This window comes from Corythoichthys intestinalis, chromosome 3 (genome assembly GCF_030265065.1).
Source record: "Corythoichthys intestinalis isolate RoL2023-P3 chromosome 3, ASM3026506v1, whole genome shotgun sequence".
Classification (NCBI taxonomy): Eukaryota; Metazoa; Chordata; class Actinopteri; order Syngnathiformes; family Syngnathidae; genus Corythoichthys; species Corythoichthys intestinalis.
Genome location: NC_080397.1, coordinates 8,265,771 through 8,284,382, shown reverse-complemented (window position 1 = coordinate 8,284,382; position 18,612 = coordinate 8,265,771). Strand labels below are relative to the sequence as shown.

The 18,612-nt window shown below is 38.9% G+C and overlaps 3 protein-coding genes across 3 annotated transcripts in view; 1 reads left to right on the top strand and 2 right to left on the bottom strand.

Annotated features, from left to right (window-relative positions):
- Positions 1 to 15,525, bottom strand: part of ppil3 (peptidylprolyl isomerase (cyclophilin)-like 3) — a 21,723-nt gene extending 6,198 nt beyond the window's left edge. The window contains exons 1-4 of the mRNA XM_057831331.1: positions 15,442 to 15,525; positions 2,568 to 2,642; positions 2,344 to 2,437; positions 2,198 to 2,265 (exon numbers count right to left, since the gene is read on the bottom strand). Of these exons, the coding sequence (XP_057687314.1) occupies positions 2,198 to 2,265; positions 2,344 to 2,437; positions 2,568 to 2,642; positions 15,442 to 15,525 (321 nt within the window). The remainder of the gene's footprint in view (positions 1 to 2,197; positions 2,266 to 2,343; positions 2,438 to 2,567; positions 2,643 to 15,441) is intronic.
- LOC130913049 (volume-regulated anion channel subunit LRRC8A) lies at positions 4,038 to 15,971 on the bottom strand. The gene is made up of 4 exons (XM_057831326.1): positions 15,692 to 15,971; positions 15,442 to 15,567; positions 11,079 to 13,197; positions 4,038 to 5,149 (listed from the first exon to the last, which is right to left on the bottom strand). Exons 3-4 carry the CDS (start codon positions 13,188 to 13,190, stop codon positions 4,874 to 4,876), a joined length of 2,388 nt encoding a protein of 795 aa, XP_057687309.1. The 5' UTR covers positions 13,191 to 13,197; positions 15,442 to 15,567; positions 15,692 to 15,971; the 3' UTR covers positions 4,038 to 4,873.
- hscb (HscB mitochondrial iron-sulfur cluster cochaperone) overlaps positions 15,896 to 18,612 on the top strand; it is a 21,601-nt gene continuing 18,884 nt past the window's right edge. The window contains exon 1 of the mRNA XM_057831327.1: positions 15,896 to 16,667. Coding sequence (XP_057687310.1) covers positions 16,303 to 16,667 — 365 coding nt within the window. The 5' untranslated portion in view covers positions 15,896 to 16,302. The remainder of the gene's footprint in view (positions 16,668 to 18,612) is intronic.

Below are 18,612 nucleotides of genomic sequence, written 5' to 3'. Positions count from 1 at the left end.
GATCACTTCCGAAGCACTCATGAGATTCAGCCGGCCGCCGGCGAGGCTTCCCACGTCATCATTTCCGGGTTTTGCCGAAATGAAGCGCGCCTAGCTACAAGCTTCGTGGAAACCCCCCTCCCATTACTCGACACAAGCTTCGGAACCTCGGCTCATTTCGTCCCATCACTAAAGTAATTACTCAGTGTGGCCTGCCTCTTCAAAATTTTGAGAAGTTATTTTCTCGTGTCCGCCGCAAACACAGTGGTCAGCCATCGGTACGCAAAAGCGTATGGAAGCCGTTGAGGGCCAGCGCATTTGGCTACGTCCAGTACGCATGCGCGCATGCGGACCACTTATGTGCACCCCTGGATATAATATATAAGAAAGACAGGGCATATGGTGGTAAAGAATAGATTGTTGAAACAGGAGAATATCATTGTCAGTGGCTTAGGGCAATGCAGACAAGAAAGGTGTTGATAAAAAAGCTACCTCTGGATCAAGTCGGCTGTTTTTCCCATCTTCTTCAGCCCTCGACACTCAAGCCATCTCTTACATTTACTCCGCTACATTTACTTGATTATTTTTTTGAGGAAAATGTACTTCTATCAGTACTTTTACTAAGCCATACTTTTACTTGAGTAGATTTCTGAAGAAGAAATGCTGCTCTTACTCCGAAACTTCGGGCTACACTAGTCGTTACATTTTTCCTCTTTATTCTACATATCAGATTTTCCTTATTTTATTTCCAGAGACGCCAACAGTGGCTCAAGCAGTTTCATCAATGAGATGTCGCATTAACAATCACATGACTCCATTACACCAATCAGACTCAAGCTCAATGATTACGCCAGGCCTGTTCAATCAAGTGGCTTCTTTAAAGCATTTTTAAAAAACTAAGTATTTGACACGCCGTCAACATAACTCGAAAGTGTAGATTTTAATCTCTCACAGTTTTTATTTGTATTATTATTTTATTTTTATTTGTATATATTTACTCCTCTAGCGGGCACTCATGCTCTTTGGATGAATAATGCTTCATTTCTGTAGATTTTTTTTCTCTTGCCGGAATTCAATGTTTTGTTGTTGCTGTTGTTGTTGTATTTCTTTGGCTTAATGTGGTTATCTTATAAGTTATCATAGAGTATAATAATACCAGTTCATACAGATAACATTGTGCTGTAAAAAAAAAAAAAAAAAAAAAAAGAAAAAGAAAAGAAAAAAAAATCAAACATCTTTAGCGGTTGCTCACAATGTTACTCATTACTTCAGTATTCCTTTCCCCCAATACTTTCTTACTTGTACGTGAATACATTTTTTGGATGACTACTTTTATTTGAGTAATATTTTGACTACTGAGCCCACCACTGATAAAAAAAAATAATAATAAAAAAAAAAATAAAAAAAAAATAAATAAAAAATAAAAAACACTAATAAGAATACCTAACAATTTCATGAAAACTTAAGTGCAGAGAAAAACGGTGTGCTTTAGTTTAGAATAAAAACAAGAAAAAAATGGCCAGTGTAATTATCTTAAAATATTATTCATATGTACATTTTAATAAAATTATTAAAATACAATAAAACAAAATTAATACGAATATAAATCAACCTTTAACGTCCCCAATACCACAAGTTTATTTTTCTATTGTATTTAACTTATTGGCTGCCATTGACAACTATAGACGTCCAATTAATTCAAACAGGGAGTATTAGTTGTAAATGCTCGTCTTTTAGTATAGAGATAGACCGATTATCGGCCGGGCAAATTATCGGCACCGATATTTGAATATTTGACCAATTGTATTTTCTGTGGAAAAATTTCAGAGCTATTTATTTAACCTTTTTTTCCCCCAACTTTATAAGAGATGTTTCCGAGTCAAGGAAATTCAGGTACTTCTGGAGCTAATATTTTCTATTTGTGCGATTCAATAAACATGCTTTAGGCATTTCAATGAAGTTCAGTGTTTGCATAATTCAATTTTTTTACACCAATTTTTACACTTTAACTGCAAATGAATATCGGCTCCATAAATCAGTTGTCAGCAGCTCTAACTACTAATAATCAGTATCGGTCCCGAAAAACCCATATCGGTCAATCGCTTATATTTTAGTGCCATTGACGGTGCAAGACGTCCAATTTATTTTTACTCATTCAGTCTAAATGGATTGATCGTTTAATACCGTCGATGGCAACCAATGAGTTAAACCCACTCACTTTTAAATGTTCGCTGAATTCATCTTCAAATTTGCGTCCCCATATGCTCGTTCCTCCTTTGCCAGTGCCTGCAGGATTTGGCATTTCGAGAGGAAAAATAAATCACACAAACGCGGGTGACATTCGAAAAGTATGCCATCTTTTACCTGTCGGGTCTCCAGTTTGCACCATGAAGCCTTTAATATTTCGGTGGAAGATGCATCCTTTGTAGAACCCACTGGCACACAAGGCAAGGAAATTCTAAAATTATGTATTATTTAGTCAGGATGATTTCCATTGTGTCTTAATAAGAAATAAAATTACAGCCATTTATGAAATGCATGAAATGAGAACCATCTGAAACGGAAAAAATACAAGCTTTATTACTGACCTCGCACGTTTTCGGTGCGCGTTCACAAAATATTTCAATTTTGATGTCTCCTATATCTGTGTGAAGTGTAACAGCCTGCACACAAACACCAACACACGTTAACGTGAAATTATTCCCTTTGGTGAGTTAGTGAAAGAAAAAAAAACTATTATGTAAATAACACGAACACACAAAACAAAAGAAGAAGTATACGACGTGTTGCTCTAAAATATATTAATGCGATAACACTACGTAAAGATTTAAAACAAGTTACCATTTTAAACGTTGAGACCAGGAACAGGTGTGTCGATGAAATACGTTCGTGTGAAAACATGTACTAGTAGGCAGAATTAGTTCCTGCCACTAACGGCGCTGGACGTCCAACTAAAATAGCTAAGTAACTATTACTACTACTAAAAATAAACACTATTTTTTAACTCAACATTCATTTAGTCATAATTTATACGACTAAATAATAATTTATAAGTGGCTATAGCCAGAGTGTATTTGTTTTTGTGTGTGTTTTTTTTAATCAATTTTAATTTTGCTTTTACTTAATTTTTATTTATTCATTAATGATTTATAAAAAGAAATGACTAACCATTAATTACAAAAATACATAAAGGGTTAGGACTCACGCAGCTTTTAAATTAAATAAATGTACAAATCAGCAGAAAAGTGAAATAGGAACAGTATTTCCTTTTCTTACACTGGGTTTCGTAATGTCCAAGTCTGTGTATCTTCATATTTCATAATTGATCATTAATCGGCATTTTCACTGAAAGGCATTATGCACATCTCATTTTGATAGCAATATAAAAATATTGCAGTTGACTGTGGTCCAACAACGATACAATAAATAGCATTTTAGCTAATTAAATGCCTTGCAACAGTTACTATCGTGGTCTTATATACCAATGGCAGAAAAAGTGTTAATTGAATATTCAGTTATTAGACAGTTCACAATTGTATTTGTAAAAGATTTGTATTTGATTGATTTTTCATTTCAAACATCCATGGCTCATGAACAAAACAATTGGGAAATATTTGAACATTAGATGGCAAAGTAATGACATACACTACAATGTAATCATGAAAAAGGAGCAAAACCACTGTCACAATGGTTCCCATTCATCAGTTAATTCACCTTCCAGTTCAGCTCCGATCGAGTAACGGTCAATTTATTGAAAAACAAATGATTACAAAACAATACACACAAACGCTGTTTCAGTCGTGACTATTTGGCGCCGAGTAGTCTTCCACATGAGCTTTAATGGGTGGTCAAGTGTACTAAGTATCACTCACATTGAAAAATAAAAAACAGCAACAGTACATTAAAACTGAAGGAGTGAACTTTAAGGCAAGTGGCCACACAGAGCAGTTGTAATAAAAACCATTATATTTTTTTGTGTCTCTGGTCGATGTATGGTATATCATCACGCCACAAGATAGACTATGACAAAAAGTCATGACACCCCCCCCCCCCCCCCCCATTTATTCAAAGTAATTGTGCGTAACAGGTGGTTAAATAATAATCTCGAGGGTCAGGTTCCACGCTTGAAATCTAGACCAAGCAACTAGCTATGACTGCGCACTCTCCCTTACATGCACCCACACATATTTTGCCATATATTAATTGCTTTGGATCACACCTCTTATTCACATCTTTCTAAATATTTGTACAGTATATGCTTGCATGCCTGAATTAATGGGAACCCCCCACCCCAAAACATAACAGACAAGTAAATCCAAGTGACGTGGAGCTGGCACACGTTAGTTTTGATTCAAACTTAAATCAATGATTGTCAACTTGACAGTGTAGTTGTACTTTGTAAATACATATGGAACATACAACAGGATATAATGAGCTTAATGTTATTTTTTTAATCTGCTTAATCATGTCCTTGGAAAGAATCGTCTCAATGTCCATCACTAACGCTAAGTCTGCTGGATAATACAAAACAAAGACCATGCAGGGTCACCTTGGCATCTCAGTGTGGCTCCCTGACAGAAGACTGTCCTTTTTAGTGCTTGGGCCGGAGCACTCAGTTTAGTTGGAATACAGTATCATTTTAAATATGAATTTCATATTCTCCACCATCATTGAGATGCATAAAATGTAAACAAACATCACAATGGCACTGCTTCTCAAATTTCCCTTTGGGATCGATAGTGTTCCCTATTATTGCCTTATTAGTGGGTAAGAGTGTCCATCCAAAAGTCAGTTGGAAATTTTAAGCATTGAAAGAACAAAAATTGTGCCAAACTGGTGAATTTTTTTCCTAACTTACTGGCTGTACATGACACACTTCCCGTCTGTGTTGCACTTAGATCTGCTCTTTATCCGTTCTCCACAATTGTTCTTTGACCTCTGTGGGAAGAGTGTTGAAGAGGTCTTCTTCTACAATGAGACCAGTTCTCTTCAGCTGCCTGCACTCGGCCAGCTCCACAGGCAGACACTCCAAACGGTTGCCTCGCAGCTCCAGTTGCGTCAGTCCGGTCAGCTCACCGAAACGTGACGGTAGGGACTGCAGGCAGTTGTTGCCCAGGTTCAAAGTACGCAGTTTCTTGCACTGGAAAAGCTCATTGGGTAGGCTTTCGATCTTCATGTCGATGTGGTTTACAGCGCAGGGTGGAGAAAAGAGGGAAACATTTCCATCAGTTGTTATGATCAAAGTAAGCTATTCATTCTTTTGCATCAGATGAATGACAACACATCACGTAGACAAAGCACTAAACTAAGGAGATTTGTGTTTGGTTTAACGAAGCATGATATCATTTACCGATAATTAGCGTCCGATAATGGCAATTATGACACCACACTTATAATCCAGATTTTAAAAAATTCAACCGATAATGCAATCCGATTATTATAAACGTAATTTAGTCTCCAAATGTGCGCGCAATTCACGCAGTTTTGTCCAATTCTGCGCCGGAGCCTCAAGCCCTCCAACAGGCTTTTTTTTTTTTTTTTTTTTTTTTGCAATTACAGTATTTTTCTGAGTATAAGTCGCAGTTTTTTTTCATAGTTTGGCTGGGGGTGCGATTTATACTCTGGAGCGACTTATGTGTGAAATTATTAACACATGAAATTATTAACACATTATATCATTTCACATGTTATTGTGGTGTTTAGGAGTGACACTGATGCTTTGGTAAACTTGTTAGCATGTTCTTTATACTATAGTTATCTCAATAACTCTTAATACCAGTAGCTATGTTATGTTAACATACCGGCAACGTTCGCATTTCGTTGTTCATGCATCATGTAACATTATCATACTGTACACTTATTCAGCATGTTGTTCTCCATTGTATTTTTATTTCAAATTGCCTTTCAAGATGACATATCAGTTCTATGTGTTGGATTTTATCAAGTAAATTTCCCCCACTCCGGCGTGACTTATATGTTTTTTTTAAACGTTAATTCGAATAATTGATTAATTATATTAGGAACATTTAATGCGTTGCAGGATACATTTTAGGAGATGTAAAACAAAAGGGTTGCTAAGATTGCACTTTCAAATGAGCATTAAATGCGAACACAAAAAAAAATCCCGAGTGTATCTTAAAACTATGCAGAATTGCACTTTAATTTAAAAACTAGGCCTGCAAGCAGGACTGAACGGGCCCTCGCAATCTAGCGCAACTCGGACGTCACGCAACTCGGACTGTGTGCAGGTCAGGGTGGTGGCAGATCCTCCTCTCTAATCATCTAATTAGAACCTAACATGCTCGAAAGTCGCCTATTTACATTCCCACACCCAAGAGATAAAACCCCCTATTGGAGAGAGTACTACAAAAAAGGAGCTACTACTGAGCTGTGCAGCCAAGCCCTTATTCAAAACTAAAATTAATCTTCTAACTGGGCCATTTCAACCAAGTGTGCCAAATATTGTGGCTCTATAAGCTGCCTGAGTCTCTGAAAAAAAATATTTCCTTTAAATGGCGAACAAAGGGTCGTCACGGCAACAGACAGAGACACGTGGACATGGGCCGTAAAAAAGTATTTTAATAGGTCTTGAAACTACAATGACCAACCTGAAAAGAACTGGACATGTTTTGGAAAAACGAGTGACTTTCTATCGCCACTAGTTGGCGCTGTAGGGTTGATGCAAATGACCCCTACAAGGCCCTTCAGGGTATGACTCTCAACAAGCACAGGAAGTTTGGCGCAGATATGTTGTATATCTGCCGAGTTATGAATGTTCAAAGTTTTTGGAGAGAAAAATTGTTGACAGTCATTTTCACTTTCCTGTTTGGACCCCTCCGCTTCAACGAAACTTCAATATTTTTCATCAGGCACCTGAACACAGGTCTTAAGGCTTCCCTTATGCAGGTTTGAGGTAGATTGATTTTTTCCCTTTAGAGGAGGAGTGTGTCCCGTAAAAAAGGGCATTTCCTGTTCCCACTAGGAGGCGCCAGGCACAAATGGTAAATTTTCAATCCAGTCGTTCTCAGGCTTGTATACCTCACACACATGCCAGATTTAAAATAGATTGAACGTTGTATGAGGGAGTTATCAGTCATTTTCCGAATTCGGTGTTTTGGCGAAAAAATGGCCGACTTTGGCACCCCGCCCAGGTCAGGCCCGTGAATGAAAACACACCATTTTGATAACTTAAGATTTCATATGCCTCATGAACAGTCTCGCCAATTTTGAGAATGATCAAACTAATTCCCTAGGTGCCAAGGTGTAAAATGTGCACACTGTAAATCGATAAAAAATTCACATTCAATCCAAAATACCCGATTTCCTGTTGGGTTTGGAATACGCATGCAAGAGACTTTTTGGAGCAGTTTTGTACAAGGTATTGACTCTCCGAATTTCATCCCTCTACGTTGAAAAAACCTAAATGGAGAGGCCTTTTTGAAAATTTCAAGGGGGCGCCACTGAGCCATTTTGTTACATGTTTTCGTAACGTTGCAAGATTATTGAACGTTTTGCAAAGCCGCATGTATGTCCAAATTTTTGAGAGTTTTCGTGCATGTTCAAGCCTCCAAATGTAAACTCCTACTGTGAACCGATAAAAATATCACATTTGATCCAAAATACCCGATTTCCTGTTGGATTTGGAATATGGGTGCAAGAGACTTTTTGGAGCAGTTTTGCACAAGGTATCGACTCCCCAAATTTCATCACTCTCTGTTAAAAAAACCTAATAGGAAACGCCTTTTTGAAAAATTCAAGGGGGCGCCACTGAGGCATTTTGCTACATTTTTTCGTAACATTGCAAGATTATCGAACGTTATCTAAAGCCGCATGTATGTGCAAATTTTTACGAGTTTTTGTGCATATTCAAGCCTCCAAATGTAAACTCCTACTGTGAACCCATGAAAATTTCACATTCGAAATCAAAATACCCGATTTCCTGTTGGATTTGGAATATGGGTGCAAGAGACTTTTTGGAGCAGTTTTGCATAAGGTATCTACTCCCCAAATTTCCTTGCTCTATGTTGAAAAAACCCAATAGGAAAGGCCTTTTTTAAAACTTCTTTCTGTCGCCACTAGTTGGCACTGTAGAGTTGATGCAAATGACCCCTACAAGAACCTTCAGGGTATGACTCTCAACAAACACGGGAAGTTTGGCGCAGATATGTTGTATATCTGCCGAGTTATGACTGTTCAAAGTTTTTTGCGTGACAAATTGTTGACGTTCATTTTCACTTTCCTGTTTGGACCCCTCCGCCTCAACGAAACCTCAATATTTTTCATCAGGCATCTGAACACAGGTCTTAAGGCTCCCCTGATGCAGGTTTGAGGTCAACAGATTTTTTTCCCTTGGAGGAGGAACCTGTCTCGTAAAAAAAGGCATTTCCTGTTCTCACTAGGGGGCGCTAGACCTAATGGGTAATATTTCAATGCACTCGTGTTAAGGGTGGGATACCGCATATACATGGCAGATATGAAAAAGATTGAAAGTTGTGTCAAGGAATTATTAGCCATTTACTGAATTCGGTGTTTTGCCGAAAAAATGGCCGACTTTGGCACCACGCCCAGGTCAGACCCGTGAATGAAAACACACCATTTTAGAAACTTAAGATCTCATATGTCTCCTGAACAGTCTCACCAATTTTGAAGATGATCCAACTAACTCCCTCGGCGAAAAGGTCTCAAATGTGCACCCTGTAAATCGATAAAAATTTCATATTTGATCCAAAATAACCGATTTCCTGTTGGGTTTGGAATATGCGTGTAAATGCTTTTTTGGAGCGGTTTTGGACAAGGTATAGACCCCCCAAATTTCATTGCTCTACGCTGACAGACCCTAATGTTATAGGCCAATTTTAAAATTTCAAGGGGGCGCCACTGAGCCATTTTGTTATATTTTTTTGCAACGTTGCAAAATTATCGAAATTTACAATTTTCCGGACGTATGTGCAAATTTTGGTGACTTTTCGTGCATGTTCAGGCCTCCAAATTGGCCGTTTTCATTTGCCCTGAAAAATAAAAATTAAAAAAAAAAAAAAAAAATCCTTTGCAAAACAATAGGGCCTTCGCACGCTTAGTGCTCGGGCCCTAATAAATTAAAATACCTGAGCTTAGCCTCAAACAGCATTAAAAAATAAAGTGATGATCTAAGTACAACCATAAACTTCATAAAATATGACATGACACATTCCCCATTCACTGCGTCACGCCATCCCGAAGGGGGCCGTCCCACACTCCGCTTCATTTATTAGCAGTTGGTCACATGCAGCAATCAAACACCAGATTTAGGTTGAAAAAGTACGAAAGCTGTACTGCATCCAAACAGGAAGGACCGTATCAGGAGTGATTTGTTCGAGGAGTAAAGGTAATTTTTATTTTTTTCGTACCATGCAAGCTTTTCGAAACGTTGTGAAAAAAATCAATGGGAGAAATTAGCCGCTACAGCATTGGCATTATACTTCGCAATATTTACGTAAAATAACTGCTAACTGCCCGGTATTTTGCTTTTAACCAAGAATCGACAGCGTTTTTCGGCCATATCTATAAAGAATTCAGAGATTTAAGCATTTATTCACAAGAATTTTCAACACAAAAAGCTCTTGTTGTACTGTACTAAGGGGGCCACCACAATGACTTATGGACTAGCAGCACATTCGACATATTTACGTAAAATAAATGCTAACTTGCCATTTTTGTTTTTGCTTTTAACCAAGAATGGACACTGTTTTATGTCCACATCTATAAAGAATTCAGGGATTTAAGCATTTATTCACAAGAATTTTCAATGGAAAAAGCTCTTTGTGTTTCCACTTGGTCAGCTTTGACAGAGATAGGACCCCCATAAATTGGCCCCGTGCCCCGTCAATACATTATGAAGTCTATGGTACAACAAAAGAACACATGGCTAACTTGCATAGCAATAGTCCACTAGCTTAGATGGTATAAAATGCTAACTTTTTTTATTTTTATTTTTTACAATACTCTTAACAAATCGTTCAAACACATATTCCTACCCCAAAAAAAACAAAACAAAACAAAAAAAACCCAGTTAAATTTACCTGTAAACTAAATTACGAATGTTTAAAAAAAAAAAAAAAAACTAGCAGTTTATGTTGGCAAGAACCAGGATTCAGCCATATTAAATGAGTTATGTAATATTCACTGTTGCCACTGGAAGGCAGTATATCCACCACAATCAATAAAAATAAATGCAAAGTCCAAAAAAGTATTGTTAAAACAAATCTACTAACCACAAATTCCCATTTCGTCCTATTTTTATGCAACCAATGCAGTCTTGGTTTCTAGCATGCTGAGCATTTCAGTTCTCAGACCAGGAATTGCTCAGTAAAGTTGTATTGTTAATGCACGTAAAGGTCAGATGGCTGGAACTGTTAGGTAAAATGTGACATTTATAAAGGACTGATCGATTGGCCAAGGCCCGATTTTGTGGGGGCTTGGTCGATCACTAAAATTAACTCATATCATCTATTGATCTCGTTTAGATTCAGCCATATTTCCCCTCTACCATTTGCCCGTCGACATTCGTGGTCATTAACTCATTAATTGCCAACGACGAAACGGCTCATCAACTTCGTCGATCCAAACGTAAAATGCGAATGACAAGTTTTCTTATCAACTTGTTTTATTCTTTTTCCCTCTTGATTGTCCATTTTTGGCTGTTGTAATTTATAATCTCAAAAATATATATTTTTCATTACAATAATATAAATAATCAGAGAATACAATGCGCTATAATGCTGCATCCAGACATAACTGTTCTTTTGTAAATGCTAATAAAAGGAGGTTTTAAAATTGCATTTTTTTCAGTTTAGAAAAAATAACTGAAGCTCTATCTGTATTTTATCTCCCATATTGAAAACTTGGACAACCTTAAGCATTTTTTTCCTATATTCTAATAGAATCCAAGTTTAACACCCTAGTGTATCTAAACCTAGCCTACAGCATTGCACAGGCCTGCGCGCCAATAAAAGGCTACTGAAAGCGGAACTGTTCACATTACTTTGGGAATAAGGGATTATTTGTAAATAAAAACACTAAATTGAAATGTGGGTAGATTCAACGACAGGTCATATACTCACTCTATTGGCAGTCACAGCAAGGTACTGAAGGTTCTGCAGGGAGCCAATGTCGGTTGGAAGTATGGTTAAGTTGTTATGGCTCAGGTCCAGAAAGCGAAGCTTGCGGCAATAAAACAATTGGCCGGGAATCTTTTCAATTTTGTTTCTGTTCAGGTACAGTTTCTCCAAGTTGATGAGCGTGCCGATCTGAATGGGAATGTAGGCAATCTGATTATACCAGAGTTTAAGGCAGACCAGCCTGTGCAAGTGCTGGAAACTGATGATCTCCTCAATGGTCTTCAGGTTGTTGTCCTTCAAATCAATCTCCTGCAAGTTGTGCAAACTGAAGATGGAGTGTGGGATGCGCTCAAGATCGCAACGAATCAGCTCCAATTCGGTCAGATTGACCATTTTCTTCAGGCTGTTGAGCACCATTAGCTTGGTGCCTTCGTTATTGACGGACAGCTTTTGGAGGTGCATGCCCACGTCTGTCACCACCTGGGGAAGTTTGTTGAGATTGCTCTTAAGACGAAGAACCGTGAGTCGTTTCAACTCCCTCAGCCCGTCAATGACAATGTAGCGGTTGTTCTCAGCGCTGAGATTCCCGGTGAGATGAAGTTCACTCAGATTCTTCAGACTGTAAATCCATAAAGGAATCTCTTTGATATCTGTGAATTTGATGTGGAGCGACTTCAAATTCTCCCGCAAAAAAGCCAACGCCGGCGCTTCGATTTTGGCTGGCGTATGGTAAAGCCACATCTCTCGCAGATTGATGAGCTGAGCGATTATCGGTGGAATGGTTACGTCTGGTATGAGCTCAAGTTTCAGAACCTCCAGCTCCATCAGGTCAAATACCGTGTCAGGAATGCCGCTTAACATGAACAAATGTAGCTCCAGCTTCTCTTGTGAGTTCTTCGTTATCCTCTGCCTGAGCTTGTCCAGTGTCCATTCATTGTTGAGGTTGAGCTGCCTCAGTTTGTTTTCGCTTACTTCCGACAGGAACACGGCGAAGCGCTTGGAGTACAGCGGATCATACTGATCTATCATGTGCAACATGAATGCAAAGTCATTCTTGACATCGGGTATGTCACTGTAACTGCTCTCTTCTCGTATCGATTCGAAGGAATACTTCTTGAGAGAGCGTCGCAGCATCCAGCACAGTGTATACATGCAGATGAAGCCATACACCACCACTAAGCTAATGTAAAAACAGGCCAAGATTTTGAAAAGTGTAGCCAACGGATGAGCACAGCGGTACACGCTGTAACCGGTCAGACTCTCAATATCGACGCTGCAGTCAACGCTAAACTTAATATCGTTCACATAATACCCTGTGTAGCAGATTATCAAGATAAATTTGATGACTTTGATAATTGTCTGCCGGATGTACAGTCTGTATACAATGTCTCCCTCTTCCACGTGTATTCGGAACTTCTTGACTTTTTCAAAGAGTGCTTTAGCCTGCTCACCTTCCTTCTTATCTAAAACTCCGGTCTCCGTTCGATCGACAATGCCCTGCTCGAGGCGCGTCTTTGTCCTCTGGAGCATTGGAACACTGGCTTCCACATCTTCGCTAATAACCGATTCCTTGTGCTCCAAAGAACCATTCATTTTCATTGGTTTCGGATCACTTTCTTCAACCACCGTCTCTGAAAGAGCCCTAGTGGTCCAAGGCGAGTCGAAGCACTTCAGTAAAATGGAAACAAAGTGCTCTAGTTTGGAACTAGTGCGGGGAAACTTGAACCAAAAGTTGCTACAGGCTAGGAAAATAAGGGTATGGAGTAACACCAGGTAGGGGAAATACTTGGCAAACCAGTGCAATCTAGTCTCGTAGCACACAGCATCTACATAGTTATACTGGTGGCGGTCCAAATCATACTGGATTCCTTTGGGTTCCAAAGAAAAAGGTGATGTGAATGTCAAATTTAAGTTCTTCTTGCAGGTCTGATCGACCACCCACTTGCAGGGCAGACAGATCATCTTGTCTTGGGTGACCTGCAGAGTCCCCCCGAACACCGAGATCATAAGCATAACGATGGAGATGTAGTCTGTGAACACGTCCCACCATGGTTTCAGGATGCGGTAGGCTGGCTGTGTGTCCACAAAGTACCGCAGTTCAGTGATAGGGATCATGGTTTATCTGTGAGGAAAAAACAAAGTAGTGGATCATTCTAATCTGATAGGATCAATTCTCAGAATGATCTGATCAGTGGTTGTTGAATAGTGTGTTGGGATAAGTGCACCCAATGTTGGAATTGTTATTTTATTAGAAAGGAAAAAAAAAAACATAGCCTTATTTAGTGAGATTTCGATTTTACTGTATTACAATGAGTTAAATCATTCACTACAATTGATGGCAATAAACATCCAGTAAAGGCTTGGCTATTTTAAGATGGTGATCAAAGATCGAAATCGACCATATGCTTATGCAAACTGACTAGTTTGGCAGATGTTCAACAGTCCCTCAAAAAGAGTCCAATGTTGATGGATTTCGAGTGGTTTATTAAATTCCAGGTAAGGTAAACTGTCAAGCTAAACACATATTGCAAAGAAAATTACACATATTGTGCACCAAGATACATTGTTTTTTGAGCACCTGCTAACGTAACCACCTTGATACCAAAGATTTAAAAGATACTATTAATAAAGTTAAAAAATATATGCAATCAAATACATATAATTCTATGTCTAGTGAATTCTAGTGCAAATTCACAACAATAAACAATGGTAGATGCCATTGTAATAAAACTACTACTAAAGTACTCGCTTTGAAATCTACAGCTTATTGTTCAATGTGGTTTATTTCTGGGTTTTTTCATGCTAATGACCTTCATTCCTTTGATGTAAATATGCCATAATACTATGTAGACACCTGCACTTTATAGTCCAGTGTGACTTATTTATAAACAAATGCATGTTTCTTGTCAAATGTGGTGGGTGCGACTTATAGTCAGGTGGGCTTTAAAGTACAAAAATAGCAGTACATACATCATATACTGTACTGTAAATGTAGGTTAAGTCAATTGCTTTTTAATTATTCATCACATGCTACAAACATCACAAGATATCATTAAAAATGGACTTTGGACAGCAGCAGAATGAGCTCCAATGTTCTGTCAAACCTCGCTACTTATTCACACTAAATGCTACTGGACCTGCAACATATTCTTGCTAAATTGATAATATGGTTTATAGTCTTTAAAAACACTGAATGGCCAATTTTAGGATTAACAATAGTGAAAAAATATTTATTATTGCAAAAACAGTGAAGCAATCATCACAAAAAAAAAAAAATCATGTTGACATACAGTATATGCTCATTCCCACTTTAACATCTGAAAATATCACGAGAATCAGAATTTTACAGACGTTTTAGACTTATATTCGTCATTAAAAAAAAAAAAATGTAGTTTCAGGTTACCCTTTACACATGTACATTGTATCATTTGACTCATGTGCAACCGTGCTATTGGTCATTAAAGCAAATAGTGTTTAGAAAATGTTTAATTTTTAAGTGCTTTTGAGTGGAAAAAAACTAATGTTACTAAAAGGTTTGGTGTAGCTAAAAAGCGTTTATGAGAGTGACCGTTTGAATCTGAGTTGAAAAATCTGCCTTTAATTGTTTCATAATTTTGAAGCGAATTGTAAATGAACCAACATCACCGAATCTATTCTACTCTGCTTAATCTGTCATGTACATTAATATTTGGTACTAACTTTTGACTGATGCAATATAACTGACCACAGATGATACACACAATTTTATTGTTATGAAAATAATTTGAAATATCTTCAACTTACAAATCCATGAAGTGCAATAAATCCACCTTTTCGCAGTGAAAGACATTCCACGTCAGCTCTTTTACCGTTGTTGTCCATCAGTGTTTCCAATCAAGCTCTTGTTTGGCGTGTGCACGGCACGCCCAGCATGTAAGCTCGAGAAGGGACTCTTCTAAAGATGATGTTCCGTTTTGGCTTATTTAACCCAAACAACGCGACGGCCAGAGGAGCCACCTCTCTCGCTTGTACTCTATTCTTAGCCATTTCCTTTAATAATACCCAGAGTATTGTCTGTGGGGGCCTTGAGAAGCACCTCCCTCGACCTTCAGAAGGAGAGATCCTGTTTACCTTATAGAAAGTGCTGTCTCCGACCAGTTGCCTCTCTGGGATACTATACTGTCACCTTTTCCCTCACCTCTCCAACACACCTACACTCAGACAATAAGAGGCAGCGCTGGCAGTCGTCGCAGGCGTCTACTTTGTTCGGAAACGATAAAGTTGGGGACGCCAAGTCTGCTCCAGGTGCCAAAAGCAGGTTTATACTGGATGAACTTTTGTTTCCTTCAACCCACATCACATAGCTCGTTACAATCATGTGACTTACCTTTTTCACTGTGTTATCTGGGCTCCAATTTCTGTTGCTGCTGGTGATGGACGTGATGTTTTCTGTGAGTCCATGAGCGTTCATGGACCATCGCCTCTTTCATTGCCATGGAGTTGAGTGTGAAATCTGCATATTAAATGGGGAAAAACCCCATACACATTGATCAGAACTACAAGGCTCGTTTGACATGTGCTAAAAAATGTAACGAAAGTAAAACTTATGTAATAATTAGGTTGAGAATGTGATTGACCTTCTTAATGAGAAGTTGGGACAGCTGCGCATCAAACATTAAAAAACATTAAAGTGGATCGGATTTGTAAAAATTGTTTCCTTGTTCATTGAGTTTCGAAACGAATCGGTAAGCAAATATATTGATTAGGTTGTTTTTTTTTTTTGACCGATTACAGTATATGTTCGTAATACGCGATCTACTTAGCGCGAACATCTTTACGCACCGAGCCATGGGTGCTGCTAACCAGCAAGCTAACTGGCTACATGTTTACCAGCCGGCTCTTTGTGTCATCTGCGCTTCTAATTGTGGAAAGGCGACGACGGACCTACGATAACAAGGGTGAAAATATCTCATAGTGTCCACTTACTGCTTTTGAAGGCGTGTGTTTGAATCCAGCGCCACTATAATGTGCGTATTTTTGCTTTTCGTGTCCAAGGTGCTAAAGCTAATAGCAATAGCCGCTGTTTTCCGAGCACAATCGAGGCGCTTCAGCAAGTCCGCCGCCGCCAACCTGTAGGCGGCAATGTACTACGTGTTTTTGAACGGAGAAGAAGACGCAACTTCCTGAGGAGATGTGGCGTTGTTTAGGTTACAAAACAGTTTAAAATAGCTCATTTTTAAATTCTTAAATGGCTTCATTGAACTTTTTGCGAACAGTGGGCTCATGCTGGACACTGCCGCATACAAGCCGGCTCGTGACGAATCGATCGGCCGCTTTTAAAACTGTTTCGTGTCCGGCACACTGTATGGTTGGTTGTTTGATAAAGGACACATGCAGGACCAGGACTACCCACAGAGCCAATAGGATGGAAAAAGAGTTTACTCGCTATCTCAGTAATGTCACATCAATCAAAAGTTACAGCACGTACAATATCCAAATGAGCTGCTGGAAGTGTAGTGAAGCTTTTGTCAAAAGCCCTACATTCTTCTGTTCGTCCTGTAAAGTGGTCCAGCCTCCTGATGAGGGGGCATCCTTCTTCAACATCATGGACTGGTGAGCATCTGACCGCTTTCATTTCATTCGACATCTGTACTGTACATAGTATTAAATACACTGTCAGTAATAATCAATTTGCATTTGTTCCTTTTCTTCAGTGTCAATTTCAAATAAAGCATGAGTGAAAAATGGGGATCAAAAAATATATAGTAGTATGAAAAAGTATCCGAACCTTTTGGAATTTCTCACTTTTCTGCATAAAATTATCATCAAATGTGATCTGATCTTTGTCATAACCACACAGATGTAAAAACAGTGTCTGCTTTCAATAAAATCACCCAAACATTTATAGGTTTTCATATTTTAATGGGGATAGCATGCAAACAATGAAAGAAGGGGGAAAATAAGTAAGTGAACAGTCTGCCTGAGGAGACATAAAGAGCAATTGAAACCAATTTTTACCAAACAATTAAAGTCAGGTGTCTGCACAATCACTGATGGATGGTTTAAAGCTGCCCTGTCCGCTATAAAACACACACCTGGTAAGAATTATCTTGATGAGAAGCATGGTCTGATGTACGTCATGGCTCGGTCAAAAGAGCTGTCTGAAGACCTGCGATCAAGGATTGTTGGTTTGTGTAAAGCTGGGAAAGGATACGAAACCTTCTCTAAAAGTGTGGATGTTCATCAATCGACAGTCAGAGAAGTTGTCTACAAATGGAGACAGTTTGGCACTGTTGCTTCTCTCCCAAGAAGTGGCCGACCACCAAAGATGATGCAAAGAGTTCAGCGCAGAATACTCAGAGAGGTAAAAAATAACCATATAGTGTCTGCTAAAGACTTACAGAAATAACTGGCACAGTCCAATATCTCTGTGCACACATCAACTATATGTAAAACTATGGGCAATAATGGTGTTCATGGATGGACTCCACAGACAAAAAGCCACTGCTGTCTAAAAAATATATTTATGCTTGTTTAATGTTCTCAAAAGGCACATGGACACTCCACAGAGGTTTTGGCAAAAAAAAAAAAAATTGTGGACTGATGAAATAAAAGTTGAGTTGTTTGGGTGTAACACACAATGTCATTTGTGGAGGAAAAATGGAACAGCTCACCAACATCAACACCTCATCCCCACCCTGAAGCATGGTGGAGGGAGCGTAGTGATTTGGGGCTGTTTTGCTGCCTCAGGGCCTGAACAACTTGCAATAATTAATGGAAGAATGAATTCAACAGTTTATCAGCTGTTTTGCAGGAAAACCTGAGGACGTCTGTCAGACAATTGAAGCGAATAAGAGGATGGATGCTGCAACAAGACAATGATCCAAAACACAGAAGTAAATCAACTTCAGAATGGTTTCAGAAGAACAAAATACATGAGTGGCCAAGTAAAAGTCCAGACTTGAACCCCATTGAGATGCTGTGGCATGACTGAAAGACAGCGATTCATGCCAGACATCCCAGGAATATGATTGAACTACAGCAGTTTTGTAGAGAAGAATGGGCCAAGATAAGTCCTGATCGATGTGCCAGACTGATCTGCAGCTATAAGAAGCGTCTGTTTGAAGTTATTGCTGCCAAAAAAGGGGGAGGGACACAAAATATTAAATTTGATGGTTCACTTAATTATTTTTCCCTCTTCTGTCAATGTTTGTGTGGTTATAGTCAGGGGTGCACATAAGTGGTCCGCATGCGCGCATGCGTACTTGACGTAGACAAACGCGCTGGCCCTCAACGGCTTCCACACGCTTTTGCGTACCGATGGCTGACCACTGTATTTGCGGCAGACACGAGAGAATCACTTCTCAAAATGTCAAAGAGGCAGGCCCCACTGAGTAATTATTTCCGTGTTCCCCCGTCAAAAGACAGACGACAGAGACGTCACCGGAGCTACCGAAAAAAAGGACTTTTGCTGAAAAGTCGCTGAAGGAGGTACCATGGCTAGAAGCAAATGATGCTCGCACAGAAATGTGCAACATTTGCCGTGAGAATCCCAATG

What these genes read in the sequence shown, in the direction of transcription:
- LOC130913049 (XM_057831326.1), bottom strand. Translation starts at nt 13,190, where the DNA reads ATGATCCCTATCACTGAACTGCGGTACTTTGTGGACACACAGCCAGCC. An exon ending in TTGCTGTGACTGCCAATAGA is followed by an intron (nt 5,150 to 11,078) that starts GTGAGTATATGA and finishes ATCGACATGAAG; the next exon opens with ATCGAAAGCCTACCCAATGA.